The sequence below is a fragment of the Engraulis encrasicolus genome, chromosome 10 (assembly GCF_034702125.1).
Source record: "Engraulis encrasicolus isolate BLACKSEA-1 chromosome 10, IST_EnEncr_1.0, whole genome shotgun sequence".
NCBI classification, from domain to species: Eukaryota; Metazoa; Chordata; class Actinopteri; order Clupeiformes; family Engraulidae; genus Engraulis; species Engraulis encrasicolus.
Window position 1 is genome coordinate 52,278,556 of NC_085866.1, and position 24,556 is coordinate 52,303,111.

Genomic DNA, 24,556 nt, shown 5'->3' on the forward strand with positions numbered 1-24,556 from the left:
CTCAGGGTATGTAAAATATAACTTGAGTGAAAAGTTTACATGTACAGTATTAGGATTAATTTCTAGACCAGGATAATGATGTGAAGATTTGGCGTGTGTGTGTGTGTGTGTGTGTCTGTCTGTCTGTCTGTCTGTCTGTCTGTGTCTGTGTCTGTGTCTGTGTCTCGCGTGACAACCGGTGCCGTACGGCAGTCTGCACACTGTGCACAGCTGGTGTGTGAATGTGTATGTATGCGTGTATGTCTTTTTTCAAAGCGCTTTGAGTAAACTTCATAGTTGTGATACTGTGTTACATAAATACATATTGCAATGTATTGTATATGGGTCAGTCATATTTGATTTTTGTTCATGGCCCCTAATATGAATAAGCATCTAATGTAAAGAAGTAATGACCAATTGTACCAATTGTACCAATTGTGTACCAATTGTCATGCTTTTACCACAAATTACCAGGTAGTTAATATGGGCTGGCCATATTTGATTTGGCGACCATCTTGAAAACAATGTTTTTTCCCCGCGACGCCTCCAATGCTAATATTAATCAGCATATCAAGGACATGTGTACCGATTTTCATGCTTTTACCACCAAGTGTCAGGTAGATTCATTAATATGGGTTGGTCATATTGGATTTGGCGGCCATCTTGAAAACGATGACTTTTTTGTGACTCCTCCAATGCTAATGTTAATCAGCATATCAAGAAGGATATGTGGACCGATTTTCATGCTTTCACTACCAAGTCTCAGGGAGATTCATTAATATGGGTCGGTCTTATTGGATTTGGCGGCCATCTTGAAAATGATGAATTTTGCGCAACGCCTCCAACGTTAAACTTAATCAGCATATCAAGAAGGATATGTGTACCGATTTTCATGCTTTTACTACCAAGTGTTAGGTAGATAAGTAGATTCATAAATATGAATTGGCCATATTGGATTTGGCGGCCATCTTGAAAATTAATAAATTTTTCATGATGCCTCCAATGCTAATGTTAATCAGCATATCAAGAAGGTTATGTGTACCGATTTTCATGCTTTTACTACAAAGTGTCAGGTAGATTCATTAATATGGGTCGGCCATATTGGATTTGACGGCCATCTTGAAAACGATGCATTTTTCGCGACGCCTCCAACGCTAACATTAATCAGCATATCACCGATTTTCATGCTTTTACTCAAAAGTGCACGATCAAATCACCCATCCGCTGGACTATAGAGCACAATACTAACTGCCATACAGAGAATCAGAACAGGTGTTGCCAATAAAGGGTTCCATCTCAACTGTCACTTTCTCTCAACATTCTATTCTAAACGAGCGAGCGGCTGCACTACAATTCTAGAAGTCTATTGTTCAGCTCTTCAATGCAATGTAATATTTGGTACGTTTACATGAGGCATTTAAATCCGATTTAACTCACTTTAAATCTCATTAAAACTTAATTCCACTTTAAAAACATCATGTAAACACTTACCGAACAGGATTTAAGTTTATTCCGATTTAAACTTAAGTCCGATTAAAGTGGGTGGTTTATTCCTCTTTTAAATCTGATTAAACACGTTCCTCTGTCATGTAACCTTTTAATCAGAATTACAATAAATCAGGTCGTTCCACGCATGCTCGTTGACCACACGATGGCGCCAAGAGCCCGTGCTCTTTGTCAGTGAGAAAAAGATGGCGGCACTTCCTGTTGATTTTCACATGAAAGTTTTGCTTAATTTAAAGTCCCTAAGCGACTATAAATGTTGTGGCTTCCATATATTGATGTAAAAGTGCCCCACGAAGTAATTAAGCACAACAAAGTTACTCCACATCACCCTTTCACCAGTTCGTTTTTCTAAGCTAGGAGGGTGCTAACTAGCATTTGAAAGAACCAGACCCAAAGGGGATTTTACCAGCCTTGAGTCCACTGAGGGAATTCATTTTCGGGCTGAAGATTAGCTTGTGTCCCAGTAGTTCCCCGGAGGTTTGGCGACCACGCCCCCACGCCTTATTTGGCTCACTCAGCACGTGCGTCCTCAGTCCAATCGCAATGCTTTATTTTCCCAGACGTTTAATCGCATTTAAGTGAAATTGCCATGTATACACGTCGCAAAATAACTCTTAATCCGATCTACTTAAATCCGATCTATTAGATCCGATTCAAAAACATCATGTACACGTAGCAACTGTCTTGCTGGAAGGCTTTTGACAGCCAGCGGCTTGGCTCAATGGTAAAGGTGCTGTTTTAGAGATATGGATCCATGTTGATTTTCAAAATTATATCATATGCAGTGTTCCTTAGCCAACTTAAAATAGCATGTATGTCATTTAGTATCAATGGCAAAGGTGCTGGATTAGAGATATGGAGGTTGTGAGTTCGAATCCCACTCGGACCCATGTTGATTTTCAAAATTATATCATATGCAGTGTTCCTTAGCCAACTTAAAATAGCATGTATGTCATTTAGTATATCCCCAAAACGTGGAGCTACAACACTTTCAAGATGGCTGAATCCAAGATGGCTGAATTGTTTGGCCCATAACTTCTGACTGGGTGGATGGATTTTTCCCACATTTCTTTTAGCTTTGTTTTCTCAATAGTAGTTTGTTTTTAATTTAGGTATAGAGATATCAAAAATAAAACTGCTCAGCTCTGCCCCAAAAGGCAAGCCCGCTTCCAGCATTTTCTGCGAGAATGCAATCCAGTTCTTTCTTTCTTTCTTTCTTTCTTTCTTTCTTTCTTTCTTTCTTTCTTTCTTTCTTTCCATTCTCTCTCTGTGTGTGTGTGTGTGTGTGTGTGTGTGTGTGTGTGTGTGTGTGTGTGTGTGTGTGTGTGTCTTGACGGGCGGATGAGTAAAGGGCAAGTGTAATAATCATTATCTCACTCTGACCGACAGCACAGCTGTCTAATAAGCATGGACACTTTCCCCATTTTAGCAGCCCAAAGGGGAAGGGGAAGGGGGAGGGGAAGGGGAAGGGGAAGGGAGAGGTGGGAGAGGCAGGCAGGCCACAGGGACGTTTCAAGGGGTTTGAGGGATCTAGGCAAAGACAGAGTTACAGCACCCTTTTCTCTTCGAATTATTGGGAAGGAATTGGGATTTTGATAGCAGTTTCATTGCACTTTTTCAGTCAATGAATTTAGGGACGTTTTCGCCGCACTCTCACAGTGGCCATTGCTGTCATAGCATAAATACATACATAGCCAGTCACTACCAAAGGGGGGCATCCTTTCAGCTGGGGGCCCTATGTCCCTATGCAATCGCCTAGATTGCTTGCCTGGTAGCGACAGGCCTGGCAGGTGAGGCAGGCGGGGGCTCTGCCCGGCGTGATTGGTAGGTGGTGGTCAGATCCCGAAAGATGCAAAGAGCCCTCATTTGCAGCACTCGAGCACAGCCGCCTTAATCACTGTAATTGATTTAATTAGTTTGGACACGGGCCACGGAGGCTGAGACACTGCGGCAAGGGGTGGAGGAGGCAGTGTTGCCAGATTGGGCGATTTCCTGCCCAATTGGGCTGATTAGGGTGGCAGTGTGCGGCTAAAAATGGATTTCGGAGAAAAACCCGCCCAATTTTGGCCATAGCAATCGAGAGAATTGGGCGGGATTTAGTGCTTCCAGGCGGGTTTTGAAAATGTTTTGGGCTGGAAATCATCAGCCCCATATGGCAACTCTGGGAGGAGGCTCGCTCGCTCGCTTGCTTGACTCGGGCTCTGCGCAAACTGCGACAAACGTACTGTTGCATCTTCACTGGAGAGGCGCCGCTGCTCTGCTAGAGCTGTGTGGTGGAGTATTCTTTGTGAAATAAAAAAAGGGTTGTGAGGTCGTTTTATCGCTTGGCTACACAGCTGTAATTTAATAAGGCCTAACCACCAGAGCAAAGGACAAATAGAATGAAGCCTTTTTGCTCTCAAAGAAAACTGCAGAGATATTTTTCTGTTGTTGTTCGAAGCTTGCAGCCAAAGAATTGTGTGAAGATGAAAGTGAGGGAGAAAAAGACCGACCTGATTCATCTCACAACAGAAGACTGAGTGAAAAAAAGATATCGTTCTCCTCCTTCCTCTGTTGCCTCTGTGTTGCTTCCTGATGTAAGATACGGCTGAGATAGAGTGAAAGGTCAATGTTTCAATTGCAGCAGAGGCAGCTACTCCACGGCACATACAGTAGTGTGTGAAAATCACATGTTGGTCTACTGGGAGTGCACCATAAAAAACACAAGTGCTAATTAGTTACTCTTAAAGAGATTAAATGAACTCCTTTCAGATAACATTTGGTCACGTTCAAAATTAGTGTTCATTATATTCTATCATAGTTGTTCTTTGCCCAGGGCCTCAGATTTCCTAAAACCGCAACTGGTCCCCTGCTACAGTAAGTTGACTCTAACAGTATGGTTAATCTGGAATTATATAAGTTTGCTCGACCATGGTAAGGTCGACCATGGTAAATCATGGTTTTCAGAGGTTTTTAAGCATGTTTCGGCATGTTTTTTTATTTTTACTATGGTTCAATCATGGTTGGACTATGATTTAACTATAAAATTAACCATGGTTTTACTCTGAAAACTAACCATGGTTTTACCACGGATTCATTAAATTACACTTACAGTAGCTGCTGCTTTTTTATCCAATGCACATCTTGGTAACAGTCCTCGGAGCAATGTGGGGTTAGGTGCCTTGCTCAAGGGCACTTCAGTCATGGGTGGAGGTGTATAGGGAGAGGTAAGTGTAGGATTCGAACCGGCAACTGTGATCTTCAGTCCAATTCCCTAACCATTACAACATGGCTGCACACAAGTTTTCATGTTTTTTTGGGTAACCATGAAACCCATAATTATCCATGGTTTTTTGAGCATGCTTTGTGACTATGCTGAAAAAAACAACATGAAAACCATGAATAACTATGATCCATGGTTAGCCAGGAACCACGGTTTTCATGGTTACCCAAAAAAACATGGATAAGCCATAGTAATACTATGGTTGGTTCAGAGTACTTAGAGTAACCATGGTAAAACCATGGCTACTACAGTAAAACCATGGTCGATTTTCGTAAGGGATTGACATCCCATTTTTTGTGTTTTGCAACAGGTGAGGTAAAAAGACATAACACGTAGCCTGATCGGCTCATTCTGCCGTTGACAGTACGGTGCATCAGCCAAGCTACAAGAAAAGGCGAGTTGGAGTAAATTCAAGAGTGCCTGTTCAACACCTCAGCAGCTCTTGTATAGAGTGAGATGTGTTGTCTTTTTCTGTGGTGTGGGGGAAGGAGGCCAGAATTAGTAACAGGTTGTCGAGTGAACTCCCATGGCAACTACACTTCATCCCTCTCAGTCGAATAATGTGGTTTGTTGCCTGTAGTTCAACATGGCACAATGCATTGATGCAGCAGTGAAGACTGCAATAAATGTTTTCAGCTTGACAAAAAAAATTGATTTTTAATTGCAATTGAAACATTACCCCCTTTGCAATAGTATCTGCTTTTATACTGTATCTGATGGCTAAATGTTGGATACATGTTTTAAAAAATAGAATAAACAAGCCCCTCAGATATTTTGCAATAGTATAGGTAAATCTTACTATTCTAACACATGCTCCCCTACATTTAAAAAAAATATCTTCTGAGTTCTCTTCTTCATGTGTGCTCACATCAGCTGATAGTTATAACATGCCCCACTAAGTCAGAGGGACTGATTTCATCAGAATGGGCCCAATTTGAGTCAATTAGACCAGCTTGTGCCTTCAATCAAATCCAAGGCTTTGCGAGATATTTTTATTATTATTCTGCAGTCCCATTTTTAATTGACTTTGATCTCATTGTTTGCACCAATTCACAATCTTCAAAACCACCAAATGTATGATGATGATGATGATGATGATGATGATGATGATGATCTGCTCTAAGAGAATCACTCATAATACAGTCGTCATTTTCAAAGATGCGGAGAGCGCACTAACACTTCTTGAGGTTATAGTTGAATGACAGCATGCTTATGCTTACCGTACATTACCAAGTCACGAATTGCTAAGTCACAAAATAGTGGGTGTGTCCATTCCAGAGAGGTCCTTTATGAGCATCACACCACACAACAAGCATGATGCAAATGGCCTCAAGTGGCTTCAGTGGGCAGTGGTCGGTTGGTGAAATCCAAGACAGTCTGGTTTCCCTATAACCACAGCTAATGTTCTCATGATCTATGCAGGTCATTTGTGCCTCCTCAGGGATGGCCTGGGACCAACACATGGGCCGGGCATTTTTTTTTTGTCATAGACCAGCCCTTCACACAGTCATCTCCCCCTGCACTACATTATAATGATACTCCATTATAGTGTACTGTATAGTAAAGATGCACCAATGGGCCGCCCCATCCAAGTTGTGGGCTGGGGCCTATACTACAAAGCTGGTTCAGGATAAGTTAAGCTTAAGTTAAGAGGTAAATCATCTAATAGAAGAGCCTATTAGATGTTTGTATAGGCCCCTGGTCTCTAAGGGAAAAATAGAAGCAAACCAAAACAAAAAATCAACAACAACAAAAACCCAGACACAACAGACTGCCAGCCCACCGGGAGAGGACCAGATGACGAGTCCAGCCCTGTGCATCTTGCAGGAGGAAATTACTGGAGTACCGCAGACGGGCTCGGACACACTCAAACACTAGTTTGTTGCACTGGGCCAAAGTAATGGATCATTTACCACTTCTGTGTGCACAGATGGGTTTTTAAGTGCTTAAATGTGAGCAATGTTGCAGTCCCCATCATCATCATGGAACCCGAACTAATGGAAGATAAGACGTGACTGTAAGTCTCATCTTACAGCTCTACAGTATCTGAGATGGCATCAGTGCAGTTTTCAAATATCATCGCTTGCATATTAACACTCTATAGGGGGAGTAGATAAAGATAATTGAAAGAAACTTGCCCATAACATCACAGTAATAAGATGAGCTATGAAGATATGGACACTGGTATCTTCATAATAACTGAAGATTCACATCTTGTTTGATCTGGTAGTCTTATCCTTTATTCAAGCATCCTTAATATGAATTCATAAGATCTTATTTATCTCGCCCTCTCACTCTCACTCTCTCACTCATCCCCATTCTCTCTCTCTCTCTCTCTCTCTCTCCTATAGTGATGCTGGTGGCCATGACTGCATGGCTGTGATCAGCAGACAGAGCAGGTGATGTTTGCCTCAGAGTGAGGGCCTCGGCGCGTGAAGATGACTCTCCTGGCGGGCGATGGGTCAGACTACGACTACAGCGCCCTGAGCTGTGCCTCGGACACCTCGCTCAACCCCCCGCCCATCCAGGAGCGCGAGGCCGCCAAGGGCCTCTACTACAAGCGAGCCCAGCTCCTCTCCGAGTGCTACCATGGTTCCTCTACAACTGTGGCCCCCACCAATAGCACCACCAGCAGTGCCACCACCGCCACCGGTGCATCGGTGCCCTGCAGTGGAGCCACCCTGCTGGCCCCCGAGAGCGCCCTGGTAATTCTCAATAAAAACCTGAATATTAGAGCTATTAGTAGCTTTTATTTGTCCCAGTATGGGCAATTGTTTTGCAGGACTACACACCACATCTTCACAAAACACATACAATTTTAATATACGGTAATATTAGAATAGGATAACATTCTGCCATCAAATAACTTTTGATATGTGAAGAAATCCAAGGCACTCTTCGTCTTCATTACAAAGCTTTTAATTTAGCTGAGCTAGTTCATAGTAGAACCACTTAAAATTGCCAACATATTTCAGCCTGCAAAGGCCTTCATCAGGGCTTTAAAAGAGTTGACATGTCTTGAAGAGACATGTCTTGACAGTACAATAACAAGTAGTGAGTAGAGAGGAAGTAATAATAATAATAATAATAATATTAATAATAATAATAATAATAATAATAATAATAATAATAATAATAATAATAATAATAATAATAATAATAATAATTGTTCCTTTGTATGTCATTCATTTCACTGTAGCAGCCGGCGGGCACCTCCTCCAGCATGCGTCGGCTGAACGTGATCATCAACGTGGGCGGCCTGCGCTACCAGCTGCCCTGGACCACGCTGGACGACTTCCCGCTCTCGCGCCTGGGCCAGCTGCGGCTCTGCAGCAGCTTCGACGACATCCTGCGCGTCTGCGACGACTACGACGTGACGCGCAACGAGTACTTCTTCGACCGCAGCCCCTGCGCCTTCCGCTGCATCCTCACCTTCCTGCGCGCCGGCAAGCTGCGCACGCTGCGCGACATGTGCGCCCTCTCCTTCCGTGAGGAGCTGCTCTACTGGGGCGTGGCCGAGGAGAACCTGGAGTGGTGCTGTCGACGGCGCGTGATCCAACGCGTGGAGGAGTGCGATGAGATGGAGAGGGCCGCGCAAGAGGACGAGGAAGATGACGACGATGATGAAGACGACGATGAGGAGTACAGTGGAGAGGAGGGAGGAGGGAAGCGGAGGACCAAGTTTGGGCGCAGGCTGGGGCATTGCATGAAGAAGCTGAGGGACATGGTGGAGAAGCCCCACTCGGGGCTGCCGGGCAAGATCTTCGCCTGCCTGTCGGTGCTGTTCGTCACCATCACCGCCGTCAACCTCTCCATCAGTACCATGCCCGCCATGCGGGCCGAGGAGGAGGCGGTAGGTCACTCATACACTCACACAGTGATACCAAAGAGAGTAGATTACAGTAAGATACTTCAAGCCCATGCATGTCCTGGATCCATGTGATGTCATGTGAACGCCCCTTTAGGAGATCTGAGGTTAGGAGACCTTTGGAGACTGAAGTTCCCTTGGCACTGTAGGTGGTCGTAGCGCACATCTTATGCAAGCCGTCACCAAATGCCACAGAAAGAGAAGAAGAAGGAGGGAGCAACGCCCCCTTAAGAGACCAAATTTGGGACCACGCCTTTGCATTGGGTGGGCAGAGTTTGAATCCTCTTTCTCTAATTCACTCTCTTTGGTGATCCAGTGAGCTCCATCGCAAACACATGCAAACATACACCCAGGCAATGTGGGCTGTTTCCGATATCCTGATTCTCGTCCTCAACCTGTGATTGTGGCCTCGCGCTAACTTGATGTGAACTACCTCCGTGGAGAGAACAATAAAGTTCCCCCGCTGTCAAACTTGCCCCTTTCAACATCACGATTACAAATGAGAGAATGCCCTTTCAATGGCGGTTTTTGCGAGATATTGAATTAAACTTCTGTCATTAATGACATCTTGCAGCATCATCATAAGGCCATACGCACTTGGGGAGGACGGAAGTTAGGATATTGGAAAAAAAACCTGTGAGTCACTCAGTGCCAGGGCCGGCCCGAGGCATAAGCAACTAAGCAGTGGCTTAGGGCCCCCAAAACACCAGGGGCCCCCTGTGGGCAGCAAAGATCAAGGAAGGCTACAGCTTGTTACACACACTGTGTATCCTATAGCAGTGGTTGGCAACTTTTCTTCTGTAGGTCTCCATATTTTTTCTTATAGGATTATTAAGTATCTGATGCTGAGTAGGTGGTGGTATGGTGGGGCCCGCGAATGACATTTTGCTTAGGCCCCCATAAAGGCTTGGGCCGGCCCTGCTCAGTGCCACAGTGACACAGCCAGCTTCATTACCCACACATGTAACCATACACTTGGGGAACGTAGGTCACTCACTCAGTCACTCACTCAGCCTATATGCTAAATTCACCCAAACACTCACCCTTTTTCACTTACTTTACACAGCTATACTTACTGTAGATGTATTTGTATATAATAGACATTCCGGACAACATAAGTCGCTCACACATCACCCACCCCCAGACAGGCAAACATACAGTACGTACACTATCTCTCGATTGCCAAATTGTTATGCACTCAATTCATTATTCATCGATTACTCATCCCAGGTGAAAGACCCATATACTTAAAGTCTACTTTTTTTGACCGTACTTAGTACAAAGTGTACTATTTTCGGCGATTTAAAGTGCGCTTCATTGCACTATTGGTGCGCTGAAGCACTACTAAAGCAGTACTTCAGCACACTTGCAGCACACTGAGGATGCTAAATTGGCACCGCTTTTGGACAACTTTAAGTGCACTACAAGCATACTTTTGAAAGTATGCTCCAAACACGCTTTTCATGCATTCGTATGGCATTAAGAGTGTGCTTGAGTACACTTCTATAACATTTTATTGTTACTAGAAGTTCAATAAAAGTATATTAACGTCATGCTTCTTTGGACTACATTGGAACATTTTAAGTCTGTAAAAAGTATATCATATTAAGTATTGTAAATATATAACAGGTATGCTTGAAGTATATTTACAGTACACTCCCAAGTACATGAAATAATATAAATGTAATACTACAATCCATGCTGGACTTCAGAGCTTGTACATTACACACAACCACATGTCACAGCAGTGATACAGTATGCATGCCTAGTACTATCATTGCATTTCTACAGAGATTTCAGACACATATATCACTTTACTTTAATCTTGTTCCACCTTCCTGCAGTTGATCACTTGAATTGATCACTAATGGTGACATTCTATTCTTTGCTTGATCAACTAGTTCCATACTGTGGGAAGTGTGAGCCTATATATACCAGAACATATACGTGACCATCATAATGATGGTGGGAACATGGTCATTTTTTGTGTACCACTTTAAATTTTAAAAACCCCTACAATAAACACAGAATATAACAATGAGTAATATTTTCATGCAAACCAAAAATATTCCTTCAAGGCTTTCTGTTTGAGAAATTTAGCTCCAAGAAGTGCATTGCATGATGGGACATGTGTGATGGTGCATTATGGGTAAATGCACTTTGTGTAAACACACTGAAGATATTTGGGTGAAGTGCAATCATGGTGCACTTAGAAAAAGTGTACTTGCAATATGTTAAAGCGATTTACTTTAAAGTGCACTATAGAAAATCACACTTGGAAGACATTTGGGTGAAGTGTAATCATATTGCACTTTAAAAAAGTACAATTGCAATATGCTATTAAAAAATACACTTTTAGTAAGTTCACTATTAGAACACTATTAGTATATTCCTCTAAATACACTTTAGCCAAACATCTTCAAAGTCCACTTGAAGTATGGTTCGCTAAGTGTACTTTCTTTGAGAGCAACTTAATTACATCTAATTTTAAGTACACTTTAAATAAGCATATTGTAAACATACTTTTTCTTAGCACAAAAAGCACGAGGGCACTTTTAACATGCTAAGTACACTACAGTCATGCTTTTATTGTACTAAATTGAACCACTTTTTCACCTGGGATTATATTCCACTTAGCTGATGCTTTTATCCAAAATGACTTACAGTTATTTAGGGGGTAGGCTATTAGTTACAGGCCCTGGAGTAATGTGGGGTTAGGTGCCTTGCTCAAAGGCACTTCAGCCATGCATGGATGTGTAGGGACTAGGGAGAGGTAGGGATTCGAACCTGCAACCATCTGATGTTAAGACCACCTCCCCAATCATTAGGACAAGGCTGCAACAACAGTGATCTGCCTGACACGTTTCCTCACTAAGCTCTGCTAGTCTAGAAAGCTAGACGAACACACCATAGCAGAAAATCGTAACTGGGCCATGAATCTTCTATGATCCTCTGTCAACTTCATTACCCCCAGACTCACAAACACTATTTCTCAATTGGCAACTTTGTCCAGGTTTGTCATTTACTGTACATGTATTTACCACACAAAACAGTCAGTCAGTGAATCACCCAAGCACTTAACAGGATTTGCTGTGCTTTTAACATACACACTGCTTCTCAGTTAACAAGCTTTGCCACATTTTCACTTAAAATACATTCTATTAGTCAGTCGCAAAGCTGTGCTTTACTTTTCCCTTTTATAAAGATGGAGCAGGAGAATGTAAGTCAGTTACTAAGTCAGTCAGCCAATGCCAACTTCACCCATAGCCTACTTTGCTACATTTGTCACTTAATGGAGGGGAATGTGACTGTGAGGATGACATCATCTCTACCCAGACACACACCATCTCTCACTTACCAATTAGCACACTTTACTCACTTAAAAATACACACTGTTTGTCACTTACCAAACACTACTGCATTTTTTCACTTAATGACGATAGATGAAGAGAATGTCAGTCAACTAGCTAGGTACATCAACTTTGACATCAAGACACACAAACACGCATCATCATTCAGTTACCAACTTTCAGATTATGTTGGTTTCGTAATCTTTTTGTCTTACATCCAAAGCTTCACTGTATTTTCACTTGAAGTACACACTCTTTCTCATTTACCAAGCTTTGCTGCATTTGTCACTTAATGAAGACCAGCGAGGCAAATGTACTGTAAGTCAATGAGTCAGTCTGCACGAACTTCATCTACCAGACACTTTATACGTCTCTAAATCACAAAGCTTTCTTGTGTTTGTCTCTTAGTGTATGCACTATGTCCACTTACCAAACTTGCCCACTTAACAAGGCTCACTTTGGTTACTGCATAACGGACATACAGTAGGCCTACATGTAGAGTCATAGGAGACAGAGGTCCATGGATTAGCAACACATCAATTAGCAACACAGCAATCAATTACAACTTCATTGTCGTTATAATACATGTACGGTTTTACAGTAGAAATCAGTTCATTATAATCCCTCGGAAAGACCTCAGACAACACTTGTTACTCAGTACATGATCACAATGATCAAGGACAACTATAGGTGGCAATTATGTGGCCATGACATCTCCAGTCCGCCTGTATCCATCCACTATATTTGACTATTCTGTTTGCCTGAATCCTGCTTGTGTGTTTTTTTTTAACTTCTAAACGACAAAAGAAAAAGAATTTTGGTTCTAAACTGTCGACAAAAACAAGCAACAAAACAAGCAACAAAAACAAAAACAATTAGGCACACCTCCGGTGCTCGGGCCCTAAGTATAGGTTTATGACAATACAACATGCCCGTCTCAATGTCTTCTATAATATTGTGGAATTAAATCATTCAATCAACCACTCGGTTGTTCATCCAGCCAATGCTGTGGTAATTTTACCGGCCCCTCATACCTGTTTAAGAGCTCTGTGTGTGTAATTGCTCAACTGGGCAGCATGCATCAATAACCTGCTGCCTGCCGCAGATGGAATCCATTTTCACCATCCTAGTAAATTCCCCCTGTTACTCCTCCTGTTACTGTGATGTACTGTCCCACTGATTATCCATGAGACCATTTAAGGTAGTCTCTCAACGGGGGCTCTACAGCCCCCCAGAGGGCGTTAGGGTACCCTAGAGGGGCATTAAAAGGGATACAACTGACACATATGTATGGATACACACGCACGCACGCATGCATACACACACACACACACACACATACACACACACTGCACATGCACACACACACACACACACACACACACACACACACACACACACACACACACACACACACACACACACACACACCATTAAATTCAATTAAGAAGATTTAGTGACTAGAAAACATTGAGTACATTTCAAGTCCAGGTATTTCAACAGCATATGTCCACAGCCTCAGGCTATTGTTTGGCAAAGAATGGCATTTTGACTGGTGTTGGTCATCCTCAGTCTGTAGCCTACGTTTGTATCAGAGTAACAATGGTCTGACTCATTAGAAGAACCAACAAATGTTCAAAACATTATTCAGTGCCAAACAACACAAGTGCCAAAAGGGATGTCAAGAGTGGGATAGTGTGAAAAAGATTTCAAGTGTGCGTCAGACTGCCAAAAACAGCATAGCATGAAAACACAATGTTGGTTGTTCATTGCATGTCCTCCTTGAAAGAGAGAGTGTGTGTCCAACTTATTTGTTAGTTAATGTGTGTAGGCTATTCATTGCAAACAAACTTCTATCCTCGCGTGTTATGACTGCAATTTTGTGTGTACTTCTGGGAGTATAATCTATTGAACAGAAAAACCTCACAGCGTAATACTAAATGGAGAGACACACAAACAGATTTGCTATTATTATGCTGTACCTTTTGGGTACCTCATCTTTCACCATGATAGCCATCCCCAAACGTAATTAAGACCCACTCAGACAGGAACTGTGTAAGTGGCGCACTGACAGCATCAGACTGGCGACCTCAGATCCCTCTGTTCATAACAAGCCGAAAATAGCATGATACTATTTTTTTGGACAGTACAGGGCAAACGTACGGCAGAAATACTCGTTAGGGATTGTGAGTGTAAAATTATACATGTAGGCCATTCATGGGCAGTCATGGGTAAGCGGTTAGGGCGTCAGACTTGTAGCCCAAAGGTTGCCGGTTCAACTCCTGACCCACCAGGTTGGTGGGGCGGAGTAATTAACCAGTGCTCTCCCCCATCCTCCTCCATGACTGAGATACCCTGAGCATGGTGTCCCGCCGCACTGCTCCCTAGGGGCGTCATTGAGGGCTGCCCCCTTGCACGGGTGAGGCATAAAATGCAATTTTGTTGTGTGCAGTGTGCAGTGAACACTTGTGTGCTGAGTCACAATGACAATAGGAGTTGGAGTTTCCCAGGTGGGGCTTTCGGCTTCATACACATTTCCTTGAAGAGGTGGCATTCTGTATGTACAGAACTGAAAATATGGCGTATCCAATCATGTCCATTCTAGAAAATGAATGAAATTCGCTGTTCACATGTGCCTTTTTTCAAATTCACCAACAAAAAAAATCGCCAATACAATAAAAATCACTAACAAGTAACCATCACATTAACGGTAAATTTGATGGTTACTTGTTAGTGCTTTTTATTTTTTCCTACAGTGGTTTGACTCTTTGGAGAGGACAGTCAGTGTGGCCAATGGGATCGCTCCCTGTGTTGTAGGCCGCCTGCTCCATAATTTGATTGCAGACCTCATTAGGCTCGTTGCCAAGGGCTGGCATCAGTCAGGACGGTGAGAAACAACACAGCCCTGCTGCTGGACAAGACATAGTGTGATCCATGGGATCTGCAATATCACTCTGTGAGAAACAACGCAGCCCTAATGTATAGACATGGTTTAGTGTGAACCATTGGATCTGCAATGTTACTCTGTGCTTACACTTACATAAGCCAACACAACTGACTACCGTGGTTTGTCAACAGCAATTGAACGGCTATCCTGATGTTTTAGTAGCCAACATTTGGAGGAGTAGGTCATCTCTCCCTGTAGCCTGACTGACAGACAATCATGCTTCTATCCTATGGGTTGATGAAAATAGGATTTACTTAATGATGTTTTGCAGCATAGCATCATCATTGGCAATATTGTTATATTTAATGCCTTTGTTTTACGTGAGGCCATTTATACCCATCTCAATTGATTTGACATACTTTGAAGGCATGACAGAAAATGAGAGAGCAGCAGGGTAGCTTTGGGAAATAACATCTGTAGACTGTATTGCAAACCTGAGTCCCAATGGGTTCTTGTGCTTATATTGTAGTAGGCCTACATATCCCAGGGCATTACCTATATTGCATCTTATAATGAAATGAATGCAAAACTGTCACATAAAGAGTGGAGCTGCTACATTTTCCCAGAACATATGCCAATGCCTCCAGAGTGTCTCTGCAGATATTGTGGAGGTCCTGAAAGAGAATAGTATATTCCTTTGAAGTTCTACTCAGTATAGCACTTATTTAGTGTCATGGGCGTACAATAAATTATTGTGTTTTATCCATTAGTGCATTAATATAATTAATTGGCCATGTCTGTTCTTTCAGAAATGTGGGTAGTCAGCATATATGGTCTGTCTGGGTCTCTTTTTTGTCTTATGTTCCTGAAGGCTTTTTGCAAAACAGATGTCCTTTTTAAAGGACATGTAATGGCATTGAGTAAATACGATTTGTCTTCTTTTTGGAGTTCTGGGAAGTGGTAGCACTGTCTGACTTAGAGGTGTCTGTTCAGTGTCTTCCATCGGTTCCATTGTGCATTAGGACTCTTGACAGACACCACAGAAAACAATGTCCGAAACAGAACTTCTTTTATGAATCTTTCTCTCTCATAAAACGTTATGGCACTTAAAGGCCCATTTTAGTCACCACAGACAAATACAGTTCCAATAGTCTCTGAATCTTAACGTCTTGAAGAAATAGACATTATTTCCTCGTTTTCCCCCATTACAAACTGTACAGTTCAGCATTAAGGGCAAACCATTATGCACGGAAAGAAAGAACGGAGTTCCCAATGGTATTCTCTTTGGCCCTGTCCACTCACAAGCCATTTCCGACTTCAGTGGGAGTTTGTTTTATAACACACCAGGCCGAGTGGAAATCAATTCAGCAGTAGGATATGATCTAACATCGCTGCAGTATAATTTAGGCATTTGTGTTTGGCAGACTGCAAATGCTGAAATGGTCTCAAACTGCTCTCTTTACATTAAACATAAAAGCGCATCCATCCTCCAACACGACACTTTAGATAATGCACAATGTAGATGAGATGAGCATCATAAACAACGCCCACCACCAAACACAGAGAGAGAGAGAGAACAAGAGAGAGAGAGAGAGATGGAGAGACAGATGCAGAGACAGAGATGCACGCATACACAAACGCACGCACGTGCATACACACACATACACCACACACACGCTAACACACACACACTCACACTCACACACACACACACACACACACACACACACTGCACACACACACACACACACACACACACACACACACACACACACACACACACACACACACACACACACACACTGCACACACACACACACACACACACACACACACACACACACACACACACACACACACACACACACACACACACACACACACACACACCAAAAGGCTGTTGTTTTTTGTCCCATCACCCTTGACACCATTAATTCCACTTGAATAAAGCAACACATCATCAACACCTTCGTGTACTGTACAGTATATCACGAAAGTGAATACACCCCTCACAGTTTTGCAGATTTTTGAGTATATCTTTTCATAGGAAAGCATTACAGAAATGTAACTTTGACACAATGATTAGTGACCTTTTAACAACATATTTAATCGCGTAAATTTCTTGTTCACTCAGAAAAAAACTAAATACAGCCATTAATGTTTGAACATCCCAGATTAAAATCCAGTAGAGAAGGGGCTATGTTGGCTCGAATCGTCTCAAAATGAAACGAAATGAAAAGGGATGACAAGGGAGGTCATCAGTGTGCGTTTCAACCTTTCTTTGCATTGAACTTTTACATTTTGAGTCTGCATCTGGCTTAAATAGATTGGTGTGAGATTTGAATGCAATCCTATGGAGAATATCATGATCTGCTTCAGTAGTCACAGTGCATGTTGACATGCATGTTTCTTTTAGGTGTATTTCAGATTGCCAATGTTGACAGCATTCATGCATCCCCAAACCATGTCAGTCCCACTACCATGCTTGGCTTATGAGAGGATACACCTTTTTTGTAAAACTCACTTGTTTACCACCACACATGCTTGACACCATCTAAAGCAAATTTGTTTATCTTGGTCTCTTCAGATCACACGACATGGTTCCAGTGATCCATATCCTTGGTCTGTTCATCTCTCTTGAGACCAAGATAAACAAATTTGCTTTAGATGGTGTCAAGCATGTGTGGTGGTAAACAAGTGAGTTTTACAAAAAAGGTGTATCCTCTCATAAGCCAAGCATGGTAGTGGGACTGACATGGTTTGGGGATGCATGAATGCTGTCAACATTGGCAATCTGAAATACACCTAAAAGAAACATACATGTCAACATGCACTGTGACTACTGAAGCAGATCATGATATTCTCCATAGGATTGCATTCAAATCTCACACCAATCTATTTAAGCCAGATGCAGACTCAAAATGTAAAAGTTCAATGCAAAGAAAGGTTAAAACGCACACTGATGACCTCCCTTGTCATCCCTTTTCATTTCGAGACGATTCGAGCCAACATAGCCCCTTCTCTACCGGATTTTAATCTGGGGTGTACTCACTTTTGTGAGTACATGTTCAAACATTAATGGCTGTATTTTGTTTTTTTCTGAGTGAACAAGAAATTTAAGCGGTTAAATATGTTGTTAAAAGGTCACTAATCATTGTGTCAAAGTGACATTTCTGTAATGCTTTCCTATGAAAGGATATACTCAAAAATCTGCAAAACTGTGAGGGGTGTATTCACTTTCGTGATATACTGTAGATCAGAACCAAACAGCCCTGGGAGCAGCTTGGTGTAAGGTATAAGTCCCTCGTTTTTGGGTGAAGTGTGAAGTAGCTGTGAGACGGTGTAAGGGTGAAGTGTGATAGCAATGTGATGCCAAAAAAATCTCACTTTTCAAATCTTCAGACAGGTGGGAGTTCATGACCTTTGAATCATGTTTTTGCGAGATATTGAATACATCTTTTATCATCAAAGATGTCTTCACAAGGCCAGAAGCAAAAGGAGAGAGCTCAGAGCTCAGGGCGCCCTCTCATGAAAAGACATACCATCAAAGATTTTCAACATAGTAACTAAGAAAGGCATGTATGCATCACCAATGCAACAAAGTGAGCTGCAGTCAGGTCTCCTAAATGGGTGACATTCCATCGAAATTCATCCATTCTCCTAGTCTCCTCAAGGGTCATGGCTGCCATAGTAGCCTACTGCAGCTTAGAACTTTACATTATGTGGACTGCGGAAGAAACTCCTTATGAAATATTCGTACCTTATCAATCGTCCATCCCCTGGAGAAGGGAGATGGATAGCTCCCTCTGCTGTAGGGCACAGCTCAGTGCGCCCTCCCATAAAAAAGACACGCCCTCCATCCTTCACCAGTGTTAAGAACAGGCCATCCCACTCTCCCAGGAGCTGCTGTGCTGTAGTATTAACCCTCCCAGTTGACCCCATTAAAAGATAATCCACCGGCATCTGTTAGTGAGACGGATTAGAGTCATGATTGCAAAGATGATGATAAAACAGCTGTGAACATAGATATAAACTGTGATTTATAATACAGAATCTGCTGTGATTTTTTTTGTAATGTAGAAAATGAAGGTAATAATGATTATGTTCCCTTAAGAATGAATAGAGTACATGTACAAATGTATGCAGCCCTGTTCTGTGCTTTTTTAGACCTGTGTATTTCAGGGGTCATGACCAGAATTCTAGCCTAGCCCACATATTACCCTCCAGCAAAACACAAACTCTAATGTAAAGACTACAGTGGACAAGACTGTGGTGTAATCACATTCCTACAGAAACTGACTTGAGTCTGGTATGTACATGTCACATTAGTTTACATGTTTGTGTACCACCTGTGCTTGTTTCAATGCTGCCCCCTGCTGGACGATCATCCTTCAAAAAGTTGTTTGTCATACAAATTATTAACCTTCCTGTTATCCTCAGATTTTGGTTACATCCGTGCAACAACTGCCCAAAAGTTGCCTTGAATCAGTTTTGGCCCTCGTCCACATCATACATATTGTTAGTTATCAGAGCCCTAAATAAAGCAAAAGGTTCTGTTCTAAATAACTTAGGTTCATGTATTTGACATAATCTAGACAGACTGGAACATGTCTTGGCAAAATATGGATGTTCCATTTATGTTTAATATACTTAAAATAATTTGGGGTCAAATTGACCCCAAGGAACACAGATGTAACCAAAACGTGCACAGCACTTAGGGAAAACTTTTTTGTGGAAATTTCACTTTTTTCACATTGACCTAATATGTTTAGGAAAAGTCATCAAAAATGAAGGAAAAGAATTATGTACTTCATGTATTTTTTAGACGTTAAACATTGAAAGGGGTCAAATAGACCCCAAGAATAACAGGAGGGTTAAGGCTGGCAGCTAAGTAAAGAGTGACATTTAGTGTTCTGCTAAGTAATATAGCTTATTCATGGGAAACCTCTAGGCTACATGACTGAAATTGTACAATTTGGTATTGTGTAATATTAGAACAAAATAAATCTTCTTAGAGGGCACAGACGTCATTGTGTGTCTAATTCCATTACACCATAATTACACCATAGAGAGAAGTGGGATTTTTAAAACGATTCCACGTATTCCGCAGGATGGAATGTCTTATTAAGCTGAGCCATGTTTGGAGAGGATGCTCTGTGCTGAACTGTGGCAGAGCATGCATCACAAAATATAATCACATATAAGCATGGCTTTCTAGATTTTACTGTCTCTGCACACCATTTTCACAAATACCCTGCAAAGTAAGTAGGATATTGACGTACTTGTAGTAACAGATGTCAGGGTGGTGCAACCACAGTTAATGTCACTATTACTATTACATGAGGTATTTTTTACTGGATTATCTAAGAATTATTGCATGTACATTAAATACCAATTATATTCTTTTATTTATGGGCATTAGCTGTGGCTGTACCACCTGACGTCTGCTAGTGAAAAATATCATGAAGTATTTAAAAAACGTCCTTTTGGTATGCCATAGACAGCACCTGGGCAGTTTCTCTGCCCATGCAGGGCCAGTGCCCCATACATGCTAAAAAAGCTGACCCTGCACATTGTCCCTTGCCGTGTCCCCTGCAAGGCCAGTACTCCCAGAGCTGCCAGAACATATTCATCTCCTGCTTCACAACTTCCTCTATACTGCAAACAAAAACCTTACAGTACATGCATATCCGTATTGGCCAATATATATATAAAGGCAAAAAAGCCTTAATATACGTAAAGCCTTTATACCTTTATTTTTGACAGGACAGTGGAGGAGAGACAGGAAATGAGTGGGGAGAGAGAGACGGGTAAGGATCGGCAAATGACCAGAGCCAGAATCGAACCTGGGACGCCGGCGTAGTAACCCAGAGCCCTACTGTTAGGCCACTGCAGGCCCCATGTACTGCACATTCTGACCTGTTCTTGTCATGCCATATTCTGTGCAGGGCCAGTGCTCCCAGATGTGCCAGAACATCTTCATCGTGGAGACGGTGTGCGTGGCCTGGTTCTCGCTGGAGTTCACGCTGCGCTTCATCCAGGACCGCAGCAAGCTGGCCTTCCTGCGCCGGCCCCTCAACCTCATCGACGTGGTGGCCATCCTGCCTTACTACATCACCCTGCTGGTGGACGTCACCTCAGAGCCTGGCGAGCGCAAGCTGGGCTCCGGCAGCAGCTACCTGGACAAGGTGGGCCTGGTTTGGTTTTGCTGTTTCGGTTACATTATTTTTAGTTTCATTTGGTTGTATGATTTGATTTCATGGTAATTATTTTATATATGGGTCAAAGACAGGTTGTTTTGGGCTCAGACGTCAGGTGGCGCAACTTCATGTCATCTAATGCCCATGAATTAATTAGTAATTGGTGGTTGATATGTTGCAATGAATATGCTTCTTTGATAGTCCACTAAAAACAACCAAACAAAAAATATCCATACAATAGTGACACTGGCTGTCATCGCGCCACCCTGACATGTGCAACTGCTGAAATGTCACTGACCCCATTTAGCTGTGCTGTTCTCATAAAACTTTGTAATTATAAGAGTGTTAAAACGTATTAATAAATCATATTTTTGGGAAAAGGTGGGGCTGGTTCTGCGGGTGCTGCGGGCCCTGCGCATCCTCTATGTCATGCGGCTGGCACGCCACTCGCTGGGCTTGCAGACGCTGGGGCTGACGGCGCGGCGCTGCACGCGGGAGTTCGGCCTGCTCCTGCTCTTCCTATGCGTGGCCATCGCGCTCTTCTCGCCACTGCTCTACCTCATCGAGAACGAGGTGACCGCCACGCACGAGTTCAGCAGTATCCCCGCCACATACTGGTGGGCCGTCATCACCATGACGACCGTCGGCTACGGCGATATGGTGCCGCGTTCCATTCCGGGCCAGGTGTGTACCATACCACATGCATACAGTAGCCTATGTACAATTGCAGTGAGGCCTAAAGCTATGTTCTAGTTAATGTACGGGTGCACTGTGCACTGCTCTGAGTGTACTGTGTGTTAAGTCATTGTACTATGTGATGACAATTAAGGTTTTCAATTCAATTCAACTCAATTACGTTAAATTGAATTCAGTTCTATTGCATTCTATTCTGCTCTCTTCTCTTCTCTTCTTTTCTCTTTTCTTCACTTCGCTTCTCTTCTCCTGTCTTCTCTCCTCTTTTTTCTGTTCTCTTCTCCTCTCCTCTCCTCTCCTCTTTTTTCTTCTCTTCTCTTCTCATCTTTTCTCTTCTTTTCTCTTCTCCTCTCCTCTCCTCTCCTCTCCTCTCCTCTTCTCTTCTCTTCTCTCCTCTCCTCTTTTCTCCTCTCCTCTCTCCTCTCCTCTACCTCTTCTCCTCCAATCCAGGTGGTGGCGCTGAGCAGCATCCTGAGCGGCATCCTGCTGATGGCCTTCCCCGTCACCTCCATCTTCCACACCTTCTCGCGCTCCTACGTGGAGCTGAAGCAGGAGCAGCAGCGTCTCCTGCAGCGCCGCGCCCACTTCCTGCTGCGCAGCCGCATGGCCAACATGGGCAGCAGCGGCGAGCTCTCGCTGCAGAGCGACGTGCTCTACCCCAACTCACCGTCCTCCGACTCCTCATCCAGCTCCTACTCCTCACCCGTGCCGTCACCCTCCATGCAGCACAGAGAGGCACAGGCCTGATGGGGGAATGGGGGGGTGACGTGCTCTACCCCAACTCACCGTCCTCCAACTCCTCATCCAGCTCCTACTCACCCATGCCGTCACCCTCCATGCAGCACAGAGACGCACATGCCTGATGGGGGAGAATGGAGAATGGGGATGAATCGATGAATGAATGGAGACAATGAATGATGACGATGATGGGCAGTGATGGACAATGCATGGATAAAGTGAGGTTGGATGGGTGCTATTGAGGACAAGGTATCAAGTGGGTGACAAGACGGGCATGGTGAGGTGGGGACAGTGATTTTGGCTTTAGAGGGTACAACCCAGACCTGTGTATTTGTTTCAGTCATTCGAGGAATCAGCTCAGCTCCCCAGCCATTTCAAGATCATTTGTTTACGTCCCTGAATGAACTCATAGGGTTGACTTGGAACATACAGTAGGTGGTGCTGTATTGAAGAATCTGAATCCAACTAGTCCATCAACATATATGGTTGTAGACCTGGGAGCTAGGAGACGAAGGACAATGAGGGAGGATGATGAACATGGGCTGTGGTGCAACTATGTCAGGCAACTAGATGAGGACAGTGGATGAGAGAGTTGAGTTTGCATGGTTTGGGAACAGTGATAGAGAGAGCAATGTGTGGGTTGTGGTATGATGACGAAGCGGAGGCAAAATGGGGATAACGAGGAGGGGATAGGCGAGTTGGGCTAGTGATGAGGAAATGAGCTGAAATTGTTTGGGGCAATGTTGGGACAATCTGAACAACCATGAACCAGAACCATGTACCTGTTTTAGTCAATCAATGAATTCCGTTCATTTTAATGAGCTTATCTGTACAGCCTTTAAAAATGTGTTTATTTGTCACCTGCACTGTCGGCCAGCACGTAGTGAGTTGGAAACTGTGGTGCTGGATTGTCACTTCCGGATCCAACTCATCCATAACTACTGTACACAGTCAGGGCCGGATTAAGGCATAGGCTACAGTAGATATGGCTACAGTTTAGGGGCCCCCAACTGCCACAGGGTCCCCAATTGGGCAAAGAGGGGGAAAAATAAATAATTACAGAAATGTGACAAGATGTGGTCTTGAAAATTTAGTCTGCCATGTCAGGTAGAGTTTTAACTCTTATAATCCTCTTGGATTGGAATTAAGACACCGCCTATGTCATTTTGTTACGAAATTTGCCTTCCGTGGGGGCCTACAGCAACCTGTAGCCTAGAGGGCCCCGGACCTTCTTAATATGGTCCTGACTACAGCAGACGCAGTTGTGGACCTGGGAGTCAGGAGATAAAGCAGACGAGATGGGCAGAGCAGACATGATGGATGGGGAAGCAGAAACCCTAATGAGAAGAAGAGAAAAGAGGGAGGGAGCAGAAGGGGGGAAGGAAGAGAAAGAAAATGTAAAAGAAAGAATTTAAATGTATAGTACCGGAGGCTGTGGTATAGCCAGGGAGGAGGAAAGCTTTGGAAAAGACAGAGGAAAGAAGACACTTCAAGGGAAAGCAATAAGTAAGAAAAAGAAAGAAAAAAAGAGTTCTATACCAGGATAAGATAAGCCATAGGCAGAGGAGAAGGGGGGATGAAATGACTGAGAGAGACTGAAAGAAAAGATAAAGGGACTGAGGGAATGTGGTGGATAGAGGAATGAGGTCAAACTAAAGAAGGGGTCAGCAGAAGCTGAAGCTGGAGAGGAAGGATGGAAAAAAAGAGGACACAGCGCTTGTGACACATCGAATGAGTCCTCCTCTCCTCTTCTTTCCTCTCCAACTCTCTCCTCTCCTCTCCTCTCCTCTCCTCTCCTCTCCTCTCCTCTCCTCTCCTCTCCTCTCCTCTCCTCTAATGCTCACCTCCCTGTGTATCGTTTCCTTTAGAGAGAGTTGAAAGTAACAATCACTGTGTTGCCCATACTCTCTCAGTGCTGAATCAACTCAGGGCTGGACTGGGTCACAAAATCAGGCGGGGCATTTTCAGCCAAGACCGGTCACCTGGCATTGAGAGAGACCATGAAGCATTTTTAGTCATCTAATATGAATTATTTTGACCACAACAGCCAAAATTAATATTTAAATCTCACTA

General features: G+C 43.2%; 1 protein-coding gene across 1 annotated transcript in view; it reads left to right on the top strand.

Moving 5' to 3' along the window:
* Positions 1–23,462, top strand: part of kcng1 (potassium voltage-gated channel, subfamily G, member 1) — a 55,842-nt gene extending 32,380 nt beyond the window's left edge. Inside the window, exons 2-6 of the mRNA XM_063207707.1 lie at positions 7,099–7,392; positions 7,947–8,600; positions 20,801–21,040; positions 21,434–21,736; positions 22,196–23,462. Coding sequence (XP_063063777.1) covers positions 7,186–7,392; positions 7,947–8,600; positions 20,801–21,040; positions 21,434–21,736; positions 22,196–22,492 — 1,701 coding nt within the window. The 5' untranslated portion in view covers positions 7,099–7,185 and the 3' untranslated portion in view covers positions 22,493–23,462. The remainder of the gene's footprint in view (positions 1–7,098; positions 7,393–7,946; positions 8,601–20,800; positions 21,041–21,433; positions 21,737–22,195) is intronic.
* The last annotated feature ends 1,094 nt before the right edge of the window (positions 23,463–24,556 follow it).